Source organism: Battus philenor, unplaced genomic scaffold, assembly GCF_028537555.1.
Source record: "Battus philenor isolate CCGP_79_NKW_IND1 unplaced genomic scaffold, ilBatPhil1.0.hap1 SCAF_28, whole genome shotgun sequence".
NCBI classification, from domain to species: Eukaryota; Metazoa; Arthropoda; class Insecta; order Lepidoptera; family Papilionidae; genus Battus; species Battus philenor.
Genome location: NW_027181691.1, coordinates 3860577 through 3879089, shown reverse-complemented (window position 1 = coordinate 3879089; position 18513 = coordinate 3860577). Strand labels below are relative to the sequence as shown.

The window sequence follows — 18513 nt, the reverse complement described above, 5'->3', positions numbered from 1 at the left end:
TTGGGAATGAATGGCTTTGCCATTAAGAAAATTGTAAAAGTCTGGATAAAAACTTTTTTGAGTTTGTTTATGAACTTTTTCATAGCATAGTTTGGAATTCTTTTAGCTTTAAGTTGAAAGATGCTTTCAAAGGGGAGCTCAATCTGAATCTAGATTCGGTCAAAAAAGGCTCTATTGTCTGTTTTAATAAAGTATGACCATTGTAAATTATTCTACAGAGACAATAATATGATTAAATGAATAAATATATAATTATATGTCTCAAAAAATATAGAAATTTCTCTCTTCTGTCGCAGCATAATGCCGGCGTACGACAATGAAGGCGCCACCATATCGATGGAAGATGTACGCGACGCGGGAGAACACATCACGATCAACACGATAGAAGAACAGCTGAATAACAGAAGAATGCGACAACTCAAGCCGCAAAAGTCAACAATATCTTCTAGAAGACAACAGGCGGTGTGTGTAAGGAGAGCACATAAGAAATATGGACCTACGAAGAATCCAAATGTTATTCTTGACGGTTTGAACATGACTGTACCCAAAGGAGCTATGTAAGTTAGTTTTTGATACAGTAACCAGTTGCCTTTTTAAATTTTAATTCTATTATTTCAATATAACATATTCAAGAGTTTTATTTATAAGTTGAAAAACAACGATTACTCACAAAAATATTTTTACTATTACGTGCACGGATTTTAAAAATAATAAAATTAGATTTTCATTTTTAAATTTTATGCTTCACGATATATTTTGTTTTGATTGACGTCAAATATTTTTCAGCTATGTTATAGGTATTTATTACCTAGAGATTAGTGTCGGAAAAGAAACATATTGTTATACCACACTTTTTTTATTTATTCTTTACAATCATCTTCATGTTATAACAAAAACATTGAAAAAAAAATTTATCGAGATAGTCGTTTGGTTTTTACCTTTACGTCAAGTCTGAAGATGAAGGTCTTTAATCAGCGTGTGTGCCGGTGATGACTTATGGACCTGAGATGTGGTCGTTTAAGATGGGCGTTATAAAAAGGCCCTAGCAATTGCAAGGGCTACGCTTGGAGATTAAATCAGAAATGAGGAAAACCACCAGAAGGTCAGTGACAACTACGAGCTGGTACAAGCCGCGTGGGCAGGCCCGTCGCTACGTGGACCGACGACTTATTCAAGGTTGTGGGAAGTCGCGTGAGCAGCGTAAGACCGATCATCATTGTCACCTTTCGAGGAGACATATGTGTTGTAGAGAGCTTTCATTGGCTGATATGTGATAATGATGAAAATAAAGTTACCAAGAATATAGCTTCTAGCATCCCTCGTTTTAAAAATAACCTATGCGGGTTGCAAACACAACGTGATCATAAAAACAGACTGCATTTTTATTACTAAAAAGGTTCTACATCACGATAACGTCCCATTGGTCCCGTTGCCTTTATTCAGCGATGCATTTAAATTTATATGTTACATTAATACAAAGTGTTCCATTTCCAAGGGCTGTTCATACTTGCGCACATGAGTGTTCCGTTAATTAACAATTTTCCAACTAAACCAGTACATACGACTCATCTTTTTTTAATCTGTTGCCGTAGGTTTAATTTAAAAAAAAGACAAGATGCGGCGTATTATGAACGTGTTTGCTCGTATTTTGCGACCTATGTGTCCTTGGTTTTGAATGGAGTCTTAATCGAGTTTATTAGCAATGATGTTTATTTTTATTTGTATTCGGTTTTTATAATAGAGGCTAAGAGAGATTGAACAATTTTTCTTGTCTGGAATAAACTTTTAACGACAAATGGATTATATAAATACAACTACAAGTTGAAATGGTAGTTGGCACGCTACATAGCGTGTAGGTCATATAGCAGCTGGGTCTTTAAGATTCTGAATTAGAGAACAAGGATCGGAAAGCGCAGCATAGGACATCTTTGCACAAATCTTGGCATCTATCCAAGATGGCCTTGTTCAAAAAAACACTGGATGCAGGCCGATTCTTACCAGTCTTATCGGAAATCTGTAGTGTCCTGTATTCAGGACGTGGACGTTCTATATCCAAACTCATTACCACTTTAAGAAGTTATTTAAAAAACCACCTAATGTATTATGTTGGGCAATGATAATTTTAAGTAATTTAATTTTATTGTTATGATTATCTATTACTTATCAATTATTATAAGTTATTTTAGATTTTAAAAAATGTATACATAATAACTTTTACATACGTAATAACTTTTGTGTAAAGAGGGAGCAAATGGGGCTCCGCAAGATTTTAAATTTCAAAAATACTAACTTCGTTGTCTATGCGCAGCGTTGATAATTTTTACATGTATTATAGATTCGGTAATTGTTTTGGACAGTTACAAAACTATTTAATCAATCTTAATAATAAATTAAAAATGTGGGTTTGTTTACATTTAAAATATCGTCTTTATTGGGTTTGTTTACTGTAAATTGCGTATATTATTTACATTGTTTATTGCTATGTTATTTGCATATTCTAAGATTAATTTCGGATTTCGTGAAGGACAGTTATTATATCTAAGGAGAGCAGTACGCACGCACATTTAAAACCCAAAAAACACAAGTGTAAAATAACTTTATCGTATACTGAAATAATAAAGCCATGACTCTCTGAAGAAATTTTTTGTCAAAAAAAAAATGTAAATACATGGTGATTATTAAAATGTTATACCACCTCAGGAATACAGAACAGAACACTTAATTGACAACGTATGTTGTATTTTTCCTTATGAGTACTGATTATTACAAGTTAAACACACCTTAATTTGTAATAAATAAAGACGATTGCATAAGAACAGTAATAAACCGCAAATGGCGCGGATGGCTTTCTTTGGTAAAACAATTTTTTTTCAATATCCGTATCTCTACTCCAAAGCATCAATCCATAGGACATAATGCTGTGGAAATAACAAAAATACATTATCCTAGCACACTTGTTGCAGCACTAAGCCAGACCGCAAGAGACACAATTTAAGACCTCTATTGAAGTTTAATAAAAGTTAATATATGTCAAGGTGAATGACTTTAGAAATAAAATTATTTTTGGTTAATTTTAACAAGAATGTTTTAACCACAGTTATGGTCTTCTTGGCGCATCCGGTTGCGGTAAGACGACCTTGTTGTCGTGCATCGTGGGTAGACGGCGGCTGAACAGCGGAGAGATCTGGGTCTTGGGAGGTCGCCCCGGAGGTCCCGGCAGTGGAGTGCCTGGGCCAAGAATAGGATATATGCCTCAAGTGAGTTAGATTTTTGTCTATGTACACATTTATTACACCAATACAGCCTAACGAATTGGCAAGTTGAAGTAACAGTGTAACTTATATGGAGTGCAAAATAATAATTAAAATGGTAATACAATTATTTATTTTAAATATAATAATTGCAGTGTAAACATAAGCCGATACATTGGGTTTTTACCTACGGAATCGCTGTTTACTGTATATTTCTGTTAATAAAAATGTGCATGCGTGCCATCGATGCCTCTATTCTTGCGCAGTGGTAATTTTTCAATATCTTTCTCGAAGAAGTTAATCTTTGAAGACCTTTTGTACTGATTGACTATCGAGTATTGAAATTTTTTTCCGTCAAGAAGTTTTTTAAATTTTTAAAAAGTAGTAGTCGGTCGGCGTAAGATTTGTTTAGTAAGGTGGATGACTTCCTACTCTGGTTGTTGTAGCTCAGAGACAGTATGGTCGTACTGTTTAGTTAGAACTTTTTATGTGCAAAAATGTCACTCTTCGGGGGCTAAGCTTTCTTTGAGGCAATGCCTAGGTTCGACACCATTACATGTTCACTTACGATTGTCAAAAATAATTTATTTTTCAAAGCAGGTGATGTTGCGATATCAAACCCCTTTATTCCATTGCACCCTATTAATTGCAAGACCTTTTAATATGTTGCACTAGTTCAGTTTATGCTACCTCCTCTTACCACTTTACTTTTATCGATTTGACACAAAAATACCAATATTGAATTAATAAAAATATTATTGTCACCGCTAACCCCTAAGTATTAACTATAAATTGTACTTCCTCAGCTTCCTCAATCTCATGACTTTGCGGGTAACCTTGAGGTTCATTCAAATCGAAGTATCCATATTGAAAGCATTTACAAAATAAAACTTATTTAAAATAAGAACTTTTTGACAGCTATAAATAAATTACGTATTGCAAGTTCTTAGGTAAAGATCTAATATTATTAGAAATGTACACACATAGTAAATAAATATTAACATACGCCACAAATAGAAGTGTTGAGACAATATTTAGTTTGTTTTCAAGAAGCTCAGTATTTTTTAACAAATACTAGAATAATTCTATTGTACTTTTGCAAAGCTCTATGTAGACGTTAATGTAGATATAAACAAATAATTAGTAAGTGATTAATAAGATAAACAACATCTTTAACATAATCAAACTAAGAAGTTAAGCAGCTACTTGTTAGATGTAAGTTAATTAAACGCAGATTATGCCAGACAGAACTTTATATTAGGAGGTTACATTAATATTTACTTTAACAGTTTCAACAAATCATGATATTTATTAAGTTGGGGGAAGATCAATACGTATCACGAAACAGTCTTATCCTGGAAATCTATGGAGAAAGCCTAAATGACGATGATGAAAATGATAGTAGGATACTATAGGCTTGGCAATTACAATAGGCGCGGTGTAACACAAAACTTAGGAGTGTTGCGACTTTTTAACCTACACGTGCAGGACCAGTGCAAACATTGGCCTCTCGCAAAGATCGCGTCAATGACCGCCCTTGTCTTCCCCGCATCAGACGACTTTCCGCGACCTTGGCTATATCGTCCTTCCAGGTAATGGGGGTCCTAACCTAGCGTCGACCCATCCTTGCGATATTCACCTCCAGTGTCACTTCAAACGACCTCATTCCTTTCCGAATCTCCTAATTTTTGATTTGATATGGCAGCTAAGCCCCAAGAATAGCTCTTGTACCAGTGGCCATAATCAATCTGCTGGTACAAACAGCCGTGACACGTATTGTTAAAATATCCAACGTTACTTAAGGGAGGATTGAAATATCCGGTAATCTGATTAAAATTGTTATGTGATTGTTGATGTTGTTATTTGAACGCCTTGTGCCGATGGATATCTCAGAATGAGTTTATTGCTGCCTACTACTGGGTGGAAGTAATATTCTAAACAGATTGAAGATCTCTAAGCCTAATGCTTCTAAAGTTATTGTAAGTGATGACTTCATAGAGAATGTATTGAATTGATTTTTGCTATTAAATTTGCTGTTCATTCACACTTTTAAAGATTTTACACGTATAATAAATAGAAACTAAAGATGAAATGATAATTGTATAAAATGTAGGTATTATTTGTTTATATATTATGGTATTAAGTACTGTGATATATAATAGAATAGTTAACAATAATAATAAGTTCATAGCAGCAGTATTTTATTAGGTTTTCTGTACCTGTAAAGATATTGTTTCTTTTAATAAATAAATAAGTAAGATCAAACGCGGCAAAGTTATAATCTTTTAACACACACATGTATTCATACTCTAGTGCTAAGGTTCTATGAACTAATAGGATAGTGGATAACTATCCTATTAGTTTATAGAACCTTTAAGGGTTTAGAATGATGTTGTTATTTTTTAATAACGACGTTGAATCGAACTGGTTATGCAATTGTAAACCGAATGAATGCCATTCACTATCAATTATATTCCTTGTCATGTAACACGGAAAAAATATCAAGATAAACTGGGAAATACATAGGTTATTGTACACGTTTCAAGTTACGACGTGACGAAGGTAGAGAGAAATTCAATTTATAATGTTTTATATCTAGAGATCGGATAATAGGTTCTTTATTTGTGCTAAGCAATTGTGGATATGGCTTCTAAATCATGGAATTTTTCACGGGAAATCACAAACGTGTTCTTATCTTTTGGAACAAGTTCCATTTTGTTTGTGAACAGTCAATCTTTTACAACAAATGTATAAAGTGTGATTTATATAAGATTGAAACACGGAAATCGAACACGAGACTTACGTTCGCAAGTTTCAATCTTCTACTGCTGGGCTTTTTTATGGTTCCCTATTTGGGATCTCTCGTTCAACCTATAGCATGAGAGGACAGAGTCCTTATTTATGTTATAATTTCTCAAATAATTTTATTTAATGTCCACAGTCATCTTTTGTCCTTCTCAAAGTCTTTCATTCTTTCCACCTATTTTCTTCGCAATATCTTTCATTCCTTTCCTCACTTTACTTATATACATAGCTTAACTTCCTTCGCCTTCGGTCCAAAGTTCTACAATTTTTATGTTTATTATTTGGTTTATTAATTTATTTATTTTCTTAGTGTCTATATCGTATTTAATTTACATTTCTAATATCACAGCAATTTTATCACTCTTGTTAATTATTTTCATTATTCTTGTTCTTTTATTTATTGCTTTACATTTTCTGTTATCTTTTTGCAAGGCTCGTGTTCATGGTTAATTATAATTGTATTGACAAGGTTTTGCACATGCCTTCCTTTAAATTTATAGTATTATAGAAGTCATGAGTAATCGGAATCAAATTAAATATTTAAGAGATCCGGCGTCATAGTCAAGGTCGTGAGATGTACCTGGATGCGAACAGCCCTGGACTGGTCATGGCAGCCTCCAGGTGTACACACGACTTTGTTAAGATCATAGGTAGATGATGCAGAATGTAGGCCGCATTCCATCGTTTTTTTTGGAAATTTGAAAGAGAGGCCTGTTCCCGCGTGTGGATGATAGTGTATTATAGCAATATAGATTGCAAGTAAATAATAGTACGCGACTAAATTATAAACATTGTATTCTATTAGCTGTAATAGTAAACAGTTTACTCAGTAAATTTCCACGGGTATTTTATACTTCGATAAAACAAAAGAGGTTGCACTAAGTAAATAACAACCTGTGTAACGATCCACGACCTTAGCGTTTTACGCTGTATGCTCAACATCAATTATATTTAGCTTCACCTAGCTGTTATTACTGTCATTTTATTTAATCACTTCTAGATGATAAAGATTCCGTAAGATAAATGATAACTTTTTATTATAAAATTATATATGATGATACTAAGTGATAAGAATATTATCTTTGCAAATATAATTTAGCATTTTCATTACGTTCTTTCTTTTAAGCCGGATCTCCTAATTTATTTCCTTCAAATGAGACGCAGTTGACACTTCGAAGTCTCTTCTGCTATCTCTTCTTGATAGTCCATCATAGACTTCTTTTTATTTTAACTATGTTCTTAACTTTTTTATTCACATGAATCTTTTCCACCCATAACTTGGTCATAAGTAGGTGGGAGATCGCTGGATGCGAGCTTCGCAAGACCGGTACTGTTGCTACCTTTGGTTGAAGCCTCTGCTTTGCGGGGGGGTCTGTCGGCTGAAGTAATGATGATGAAACTTGTACCGTGACTCTAAACGTGTACCTGATGTAATTATTCCCAATTATGTAAAATCTTTGTTCAGGTGATTTTCGTAATGGTTAGCATTCTAATTTGCAACTGCCATGCATGATATGGTTACAAGTAGGTAGTACTTTAATAGCTTACACGTTACATGACCAATTCCGAAGATACACCTAATGCGATTGTTTCCAACTCTATCTTTTAGGTCAAATTTCGGTTTATGTAATTAATGTGTAAGCTTACCGAGTCATAAGTGCCTGTCTTTTTGCTATTTTACGTTTATGCATTCCAAAACTTTCCTGTTGATATGAACGTTTTCTGTCCGCATAACATAACCATACCATTGTAAGCTGTTTATATGCGTTATATAAACAACTCTGAATATGTCAATAATGCAATTTTTTATACTTCCTTAATGAGGATTTTCATTGGCTTGAGTAGCGTTTTCATCTCTGTTACGTAAAATCTCTGATACTATTTTCACAATTAGCTTTTTCATCCATATCTGAGAGCATTTCTTTGTCTTTGACCTCAATAGGGAACATAATGATGTCAAAAGGAACGTAATTACGCAAGTTGGGAACACTAATCGAATTATAACGCTCTTCCGATAAAGGCATCTAGATTATTTTGAAATTGCGTTATAGCTCCTGGCTATGTTGATTTGATTAAGGATTCAAAGAGGAATATTACATAAATTGGTCTTTGTTCTATTTATAATATTTGAGTCTAAATGTGTAGGTAGTGAACATTCCAGAACAGGGATGAGCAAGACGCGGCCAGTAAGCCGCTTGCGGCCTTTTAAACATGTTTACGCGATCCGTCTAGCATTTAGAAAATTGACTTTATTTATCGACATTTTCACATCAATATCTTATTATAAAACTTTTTATAATGAAGTGGTAGTACATACTAAACCAAAACAATCTGTTTGTGGCAAGTTACTCGCATAAGAACTTGTTCAAACATGCAATCTGAACGCGAAGCGTCTTTTTGGTATTAAATTTTTAGATGAAAACTTTACTTTTTGTAATTACACATTTTTTATTCCTATGTTTAATTTTTAAATTTTAATTGGTCCCTTCATTAGAAAGGTTGCTTACCCCTGTTTTAGAATAATCAGTGCTTGTCATCGTATTGAAAAATCTTGTACTACTCTGGTAAGGACAAGTTGCGTTGTCATATATCGTTAATTTTTAATAATAAAAAGAGCTTGAGTTTGAGCTAATTATTAAGAGTTCCAATCACGAGAGCTAACCAATTATTAACACGAGAGAAGGTTACGGTAAGTGTAATTTAAATTAATTAATTATGTCCTTATATATTATAAATAGTTGAAGTAAATTTGAAATCTGGAAGTACATTAAATATAAGTTATCTATGAGGATTGTTTGATAACTTTGTGACTCTTAGAACTTCCCTCGTAGTAACTTTAAATGGAACACTGCTGACGCCAACCACTATCTTTTTGAAGGCTACTGTCAAATTTCGAACTTAAATCAAGGAAAGACTTGGTAAATGCAATGAAAATTCTGCAACTTGTTAAAAAAGTAAATACTGAGTTATTTGTAACATTCCGAACCTAGCAGTAGCATGAGATATTAAACTATATATGAATACACATATAATGTATATTATATTATATCAATATTTTGTCGTTTTGAAAGTGCCTAATGAAGGCTTTGTGAAGTAATAAATAACATCTCCTAATTCATAACGCCTGCATTTCGTTTTCAAAAATTTACACAATTACAAACCGTTCAGGAGTCTGGGTGCATGTATATAATAAAGTTCATCCAAAATATCTTAGATATGCCGTTTCTTAGTTTTGATTCTGAAATTACAAGTATAACAATAAAAGTAATGATTGATATTAATAAATATATTTTATTAGCAATCAAAAGTTTTTAGTTGATCGAAATGTGTGGAACGTGGTTAGTTGCCTTATTTACACGATCGATATTATAATGTACGTATGAAAAATTGTTAAATTTCATTAAAATTTATAAGAGCAACTGTTGAGTTTCTAGCTGACGCTTCTTAACAGATCAACGATTTGAAAGCTTATGTAATTGTCTTCTTGAATAAGAATATTTTGAATTTGAATTTGTTTTATTTTTGAAAATGTTGGAGGGGCTGTGGGCGGATCGCATAGTAAGAAGAACAGATACACTCTAGAACCTTAAGATACTGGAGTGGATACCGTGTCACGCGTGGACAGACGACCGTATTATGGTCGTTGGAAGATGTTGACCACTTCCAACCTATCATATTTGATTTGGCTTGATTATATTGGAAATCTATGGGAAATGTCTAACAGGAGTTCTACCGCTGAAATGATGATGACAATGATGTAACCATTGATATATTTTTTTAAATTTTTAAACTATGAAATAAAAACTTAATGGAATCAGGCGTTACCTTGCGGAAGTCCATCCTAAGTAAGAAAAGGACCAATATTTAGCCAGTTATGTTACACCGATTAGTGCCAAACACAGAGTAACTCCTGAAGATGCCCCGTGGAGGGGTGAAACCCGTGTTGAGTGATTTGACAGTGGCAGTTGTGTAGTTCGCATTGCTTGCCGCATGCGCATTTATCAGCGGGCTGGCGGGCGGTGCGCTTTGTTGCACGACTACCACTGCTAGTACGGAAGTGGCTAAATATTGGTCCTGTTCTTACTTATGAAATAAATATTTATTTAACATAAACAACGTACTTTTAAATATGTATTTATACATAGAATACGAATGTTGACAAGAAATTCGATTGTTACTCCTTTAACGCCTATATTATAGTTTTTCCTGTAACATATCATCTATTTTTCATGTGAAAATCAGTACGATATTAATTCCACAGATGTTCATCTATACAATTTTTAATACGATAATATGATTTATTGATCAATATTGAATGAAAATTACATTTAAATAAAATATACTCCCGGAGATGACTTATAATCAACATCAAAGAACATGATAGAACCATGTTTTCTTTGAATAAATTATCCATTATGTTATATTCATTTGAAGTAAATTTATTAATTTTTTTTTATTGCAAAGTGTTGTAACTTACAAAAATATAATGTGTTATATGCACTTTTTATAAAAAAATGTTTACGGAAAAGCATTACGATTCCTGTCGCCACCTTAAGACATATTATATGTTTATATTTGGTCATGGAGAATCTTTTTGTCTCCAAAAAACATCGCATGCAGATTCAGTAGTGACTCCACTAGGGTTCTTATCTGATAGTCCACCGCAAAGCTGAGCGACCGCTGGATCTTGACTCGTTTAAAGTCTCATTCATTACTTACAAAAAATACATTAAAATTTTATAAGGCTTACACGTTTTACGATAAATATTATATGCCCTTTAAGCGTTTTTACTCATGTGCTATCTATTCAACTACCACAATGATATGAAAAACAGTAAGTGCAGGAAGTAAGTCGTGAGATAGGCCATTTATATCCAATAAGACAATAGAGAAGGACAATGGTTTTGTCTATGACATTAAAAATATTTTTTGCGACGTTTACTTTCACTAACTCTATTATTTAAACACGTCCGGCCCTTTGATCTGTGGTGTGTACAACTCTATGTAAGGTTCATAGAGGTGCAACGTTTTATTGAACGCGAAATACTCGAAATTTCAAATTTCGAGTGTTTCCGAAGAATTTATTTGCCAACCATTTTGTATTACATCAAATGTCGATGTTCACAAGGTTAGAGTTATAAAAATAACTTTCTTGTACCTTTTTTTAGATTTCATTAAAGTAGTAATTTTTATGTGGGTGTGAGCTGTGTACGGTATTACAATACGGAGTGTATTATTTCTAAAAACTATTGAAAAAAAAATTGTTACAGTGAAGTTTTGGAGTGAGTCACTACTTCTTCTTATCTAGGATATTGTAAAAGCGACCGCAGGCTTGATTTTGTGGGTGGTTCTTTTCAGATCAGGAAATTTAATTTGTGCTTAAAACCCACGTAGACTTCAGTTGACTATTGTCATTAAAGGGGAGATTAAACTGATTCTAGTTACTATCCAACTGGGCACTTCTGAGATTCTTCTCATGACGTTCACAAGCGGTCAGTATAGTTGGTCCTGTGTAAATAATAATATGAATAAATAAATATGTCGAGAGAATATATTTTACTTAGTCAAATGCGAATAACGACGAAAGAAACAGAAATAATAAAAGAGTGTTCGTCTGTTTTGTTAGTAGTAACAATTTTCCAATAAAATAAAAACGTATGTAATGTATTTGAGTGTCAATTTGTTTTTACGTCAAACCGGCATTATTAGCATGATCCTGTTAATTGCTTCTATTAATTTAAAAGCATATGAAGGTTGTTTGGAGAGGTGTAAAAACTCGGAGAATAATTGAATATGTTAATCAAAAACGTGAGTAATTTTGTAGGTAGATAGCAAGCAATACAGGCATCTATTTGCAATGAGATTGAAAAACTTTGTTGTATCATTGCAAAATTATATAACTTGTAAATCTTTTATGTAAAAGAATCTGCGGCCATATATTTATTGTAATACCCAAATATAGATGCAAATTATAAATAGCCAGGTCCAGGTTTTTGATCGTAAATTGCAGTTTCAATGCAAGTACATAAACACTCTTAGCTTATTTTATTACATTACCATTAAAAGTGAAGGTGAAAACACCGAGAAATTATCAGGATGAATTAGATACTAAGATTTAAGGATGTGTTCACATTAGCAAAATTTCTGTCTACTTTCTGTATCGGTATATCTGTCGTTTGCACGATGCACGTCTTATTTTGCTTTTTTCTGTCTATTGTTCTTATTTACTCTACGGCCAGTCGTGTTTTTAGATTATTATTTTTATTAGATTAATATTTAACCTGTGATTGAAACAGGTAAAACCTTAAAAAAGTCATTAATCGTGTGTTAGAAAAAGGAAAGTAAATTTTATTATTAATAAAGGTAATACAGAAATTGATGTAAATGAGATTATAACGATTTTTTCGAATATATATGATAGTAAATCGATTGTTATTTGCGTACATAAATTTCTTGTAATTGCTGACGGCTATGATCTGCTGCTTTTGTGCAAAACTCCCACAGGGTGACCTAGAAGTACGGTAAATTCAATATATCTTATCCGTATATATTAAAAGTTATTTATAATAATCATTAATGATTTAAATTTTTACACGTGTCATTTCATTAATTGTTAAGATAAAGGAAGTAAAAAAAATGTTGCATTGGCAAATGAAGGCTGACGCAATTACTTAAGAAAAAACTAAAATTCTGTATACATACGTAAGCCAGCAAGATGTCAAAACTTACATTACACCATAATTTGTTTCGTGACGTTAATATATGCCATTTACGTACAACGTTGTGTTTCTTCCAACAGACGACCTTGTACTGTCGAGTGTACGGACTTCAGACTTATTTGCACATCGACCGGATTGCCCATAGTGGTCTTGTATTTGTTTATCTAGGTGATGACTTATCCATTTATTTTTATATAACCTCCTCGGTACTTAAGAACAAATGGATAGCTGTTCGAAATTTAATTTATTTTAAATATTTTTTTTATTTATAGTAATATGTGTATACCAAAAAATATTAAAATGTATTGTCCATAAAAATATTATAGATTTTCCAAAGTCGAATATAAATAACAAAAGAAAAAAAAATTGTGTACCTAAGGTTCGACTTTATCGTATTAGCAAATCATCTGTTCACCTCTAGGCGGTTTTAAAATTTATTTAGTAATTTTAAATTACATATATTTACACAAAAATGTGGTACCGCTGTGTGTCCTGCGGGTTTTTCTCGGGTTTTGGTTTAAATAAGAGATGTAATCCATCGTATTTTGAAAAAAAATATTTTTGAATTAGGATTGAATTTTGAATAATTCTTTCAGATAACTTTCTCCTGACTACCTTATATAAATTAATTATGCCATATTTACCAGAAAGGGTTAATCATAGAGAAATAACACCTTTAATAAGGTTAGCGATAAAGAACTAATGCTGCGTTTACACTTATCCATCGTTTGCACTGTACGGGCGCGAAATCTCGCTTTTATAGTGTTTTTCTCATAACTCAAAGTGTTTTAGACATGTTTTTACCTATTGATTCGATGTATTGATTCCCATTAAGTCTGTGACTTGTAGAGTTTTCCAGGAAATGATGTTATTGTAGGAAACGATGTATGGCATCTAAATATTCAATACAATTAAGGCTGTAAAAGTATTTTTTAAATAAAAAAAGTAAATAAATTTATACCAGTACACTTTTAATATAGTAATCAGGTGTGAAATACATCTTGAAATCTGTTAAAAATTGTTGAAGCCCACTATAATTATCTGTACTTTTTTACACTTTAGTTACAAAACTGTAAATCCAAAAGCGCCTGATTCATCCGAAAAAAAATTTTAGTGGTAGTTTTTCGTAGCAGAAGGTCATCGAGCAATGAAGTAATCAAAACCGGTGCTATTAACTACCGCCAAATTGTACTACGGAAGCATTATTATAATTCGGTTTGACGTTTAGCTAGTAAAACTACTGAATTAATGAGAGATTATTTCGACTCGTGATGCTTAGCTGGATTTTGTGTTACAGAATCTTGCTTAGGAATATACTATTATGGGTGGACTCTACCACAATGTTGACTGCAATCCGTATGGATTATGAATACCTGTCATGTAACCAATCAAATCTTGATTGGTTACATGACAGGTACCAATCAAATCTAGATTTTATAATCTTTGTCAAAACACCTGACACTAGAATATATTGACTTAGTAAATCTTTGTATGGGCAATGTGCATTTACGCTTTTATAATAGAATCTCAGTTGATTTCCAGAAGGCTCTTAATACTAAATTAAAAAAAAAGCAAAAAACATATATGCTGAGGGTTTTTATGTAGTTATTTGCACAGGTAATATTATGTCACAGAAGACACCTTGGGAGTATGTTCACCTCCTAGCAATTTCAATCCCTATTAAATAATATTTAATTAATTTAAACTGAATTATTTAAATTAAATATCATGTAGTTTTATGTTCTTTAAGTATATGTACTCCTGCTGAGTTTTCATTTCAGTTATGCTCCGTTTTGAGTCTAAACTCATCTTGACTCTACTCTTTAATATGAGATGTAAACCGTTATTTGTTAAAAAAGGAATTTTTGAATATAAATTTGTCATCAATAGTTCAAAACATACTTTTGAACGCGTTAGCTAATTTGGTTTTAATGTGGTTGTTTAATCTTTTTTTTTTTCACTTTTAAAGTGGCGATAGATATTTTTATTATTTATTATCATAGATATCCATGACAGTGAATATAAATTTTATAATAATATCTGACGTAAGCTATAACGTGACTCACCAGACCGAAACTAATTTTTAATGCTATTTTTCACGTGTGAAATGGAAAAAAAACTCTGGTTATTCTTGTTAGTGGACTTTATATCGCCTTCCTGTTTAAGCTATCTATATAATCTAGTAAACTTTTTATATAAATTGTACAGTAGCAAGTCTCTTCGTTGAATCGTATCCGTCCCATGTAAAATTTTAGTAATGTATCTATCAGGAATTAATTTGTAAAAATTTAAAGTATTCTCCGAAAAATGCTATTCTACTACCAGAAACGGAGTTTTCGGAGGTGCGGGTACTTAGGGTGGATACTTCCACAATCTTAAGTTACTCTGAGATCCTGGATCGGTGTGGTCTCGGACCAGGAGTTTCAAGAGTAGCTTCAAACAAGCATACCCGGGGACGATACCCTAGATATTATCTTAAATAACATAGCGCGAGGGTTTATGGTCTTCCTAATGGAGTTACCGGTTTTCATTGGAGACCAAGGGAATTTTATAAATGGGTAGAAACCCCGCTTAAACCTGTCTGGGGATGACCAGAGGCACGTGTATTAAATGTCCACAAGATTTTTCGTTTTCTAACGGATAAAAAAAATCAAAATATTTTTAGAGTATACACAGAATTATTAGTTGAAAAAAGATGAATATTAATATAATTAATTTTAACATACATTTATACCCAGTTAGAAGTAAAAAGATGACCACAATCTGTTAGTTATATATATATATATATATATTGTTAAAGAATATAAATGTGTATTTGTCAAAGAATGCAAAGAGATATTTTTTGATGCTTTTTTGTTCGCGTATCACCATCAACTCGCCTGACAAAAATCGACAATGTGGTCGAAGATGAAGCACGCAGATTCAGTAGGTACTTATTCACTTTGACCCCGAAGAGACCTGGACTACGATTCTCGGGAAATAAGGAATCTGGCAGATCGTTCTATACTGGGGCTGTGTGAAGATAATTGAAAATAAATTTATTCTTTAATATAATATGTTAGTTCGTAATGGTAAATGTTGGTATGTCATAATTTATAACAGTGTTTTATAAATACATTATTTAACTAACGTGATTAATTAAAATATACTGCAGTTTCAATACTAAGTTCATCTTTTGTGTTCTGTTTCAGGAAATCGCTCTTTTCGGGGAGTTCTCAATTCGGGAGACGATGATTTACTTTGGCTGGATCGCGGGGATGGCCTCAAGAGAAGTTGACGAAAGGACGGATTTCTTAATATCACTTCTCCAGTTACCAAACCCTACCAGGTAAGAAGAATGCACTGCAGCCTATAAAAAGTAAAGATTATTTTTATTTAATATGGAGAGTACGTTCCATTTAAATATATAGTGATATATGTATATATCAATCCTTAGTGATATATGTTTTATTTGTATCTCTATCATATGATATACTATATCCTACTTATAAAATAATGATTAATTACCTTGTAAGTTATTGATAAGTCATTTAATAACAACGCTTTGACTCATGTTATTGAACAAGCGATTCAATGAACATTATACTTCTGTGGAAATATTACTGGTTTTCCTTCTTATATATTTTTTATTGTTTTTTATATTTCTCTTAGCAAACAAGAGAAATATTTAGTTCTTTTGTATGACCAGACAACAAATATTAGCGTTGTTAAGTATTTTAATTGTAGAAAATTATTTACTTATTCATTTTTTTAACATTCTTACTATATCAATTCATCGGGAAATAGACTTCAATTAAAAATATCGAATAAAATGCAGCGATTTTGAAACATATATTTTACGTTTCGTTTTCTACGTTTCGAACGCGATAAAAGCAAGAAGCGATGTACAAGTTATTGTAGTCATTCATAACAGCAGCATGATGATTTGTTTCCTATTCTTTTCTTTAATTTAGTTAGTTCCACTATCACTTATCATCGAGCAGTATCAGCTCAGCGGTAGAAGACTGAGACTTGCGATTATTGGTCGCAGGTTCGATTCCGGGATACAATCCTATGTTATTCATACTTTATGCATTAATTATATGGGTTTACCACTGTTCATAAACGAATTTCCAAAGAATAGGCAGTAGCGTTTTCTACGTACCAGTATAATATACTGCGATCGTCAATCCACCTGCAAATCGTGTCAATTATGGTATATCCCGTCATAGATTTCTTTGCGTGGGGCCCATACGTTGCAGTGGGCATTTAAGGGCTGAAACGACAATACATAAAAACGGTCAGAATTATATAAGTTATTAGCTGATCCCACAAACGTTGTTAGCAAAAAAAGATAAAGTTTTTAATTAACTAATAAAAATAAGGGTTGATCGTAGAGGGGTGAAAATTTAGAGTTGTATGTATTTTTGTATGCTGAATCATAAAAAAATAAAAACAATAAATTTTGTCTAACCGGACCACCCTTAACATTTAGGGGGATGGAAAATAGATGTTGTTCGATTCTCCAGCCTGGCCGATATGCTCGCTAAGATTCACGAAAATCGTTGGAGCCGTTTCGGAGGAGTTCAATCACGCACACCGTGACACGCGGATTTTATATATATGAGATTGTAATTTTACATATATAAATTGTCATCATTTCAACCATAGGACCTCTACTTATGATTTATAGCCTTCAATTATTTCAATGAATACTTTATAAATGATTTTCTATGTAAACAATCTTGCTTATTTAAAAGAATACATTTAACGTATGTGGTTTGCATGAAAAACACTAAGTCACACATCTGAAAGTCTCGCTATAGAAGTTTCACATGTAACAGGATCCTAGCAAGTTATTTCCTGTCTATTCTATCTGGTTACCCGTGTTAGGTTAAAAAGATAAATTAATTTGTAACTTGTATGAAGCCAGTAAAACTTCATTGTCACTCGCCTAGACTTATATTTTTCTTTTCAACTGTTTGTACTGTTTGGTGTTTAATTTTTTTTTTACTTTTTCCGTCTTACTTACGTATTTTATATTTAATATATTATATATAACAGCATTATCTATATTATATAAGACCTATTGTTTTTTATCGATCGACACCACTCTTAATATTATTCTAAATATAAATATTATAAATAGTTTTCAATCTATTGGAAAGGTTGCGTGTTAAGATCGTAAGATGCGATTATTGTGCCTATTGTTTAAACAATTACAGTAGATGTATAATAAAATGTTGTTTTATTATTATTATTATAATTAGTAATTTCAATATAAACGTTAACTGTAAGAATCAAACCTGTGTGAGTTGTTATCCCTATGTTAATATTTGTACAGGCAAGTAAAGAATTTATCCGGAGGGCAAATGCGTCGTGTTTCGCTTGCAGCGGCTTTACTTCACCAGCCCGAACTGTTGATATTGGACGAGCCGACTGTGGGAGTTGATCCAGTTTTAAGACAAAGGTAAGGTCAGGGGAAAACAACGCAATTTCAAAACTCAATGTAATTATTTTACCTAATGCGATACAAGGTCGGTGATTTGTCTGTTTTCTGTGAAGTAAGAAGATTCGTAATCTTCGTTATTTTAAAAATTATTAGCCTGGCGTAGTCCAATACTTAGAAAAAACTACTATTTTTCTGTTTCATACATTATGTGTTATGGTACACTATATGTTGTGGTTTGAATAGGAAAAGAGGATGTATATTGTTCTATTTTTCTTGTTTTTTTTTTCTCCATTAGAACTCCTTAAAA

At 32.4% G+C, this 18513-nt stretch overlaps 1 protein-coding gene across 1 annotated transcript in view; it reads left to right on the top strand.

The window, feature by feature from the left end:
• Positions 1–18513, top strand: part of osy (oskyddad) — a 72495-nt gene that overhangs the window by 41167 nt on the left and 12815 nt on the right. Inside the window, exons 2-5 of the mRNA XM_068769605.1 lie at positions 297–557; positions 3098–3257; positions 15967–16103; positions 18099–18224. Of these exons, the coding sequence (XP_068625706.1) occupies positions 301–557; positions 3098–3257; positions 15967–16103; positions 18099–18224 (680 nt within the window). The 5' untranslated portion in view covers positions 297–300. The remainder of the gene's footprint in view (positions 1–296; positions 558–3097; positions 3258–15966; positions 16104–18098; positions 18225–18513) is intronic.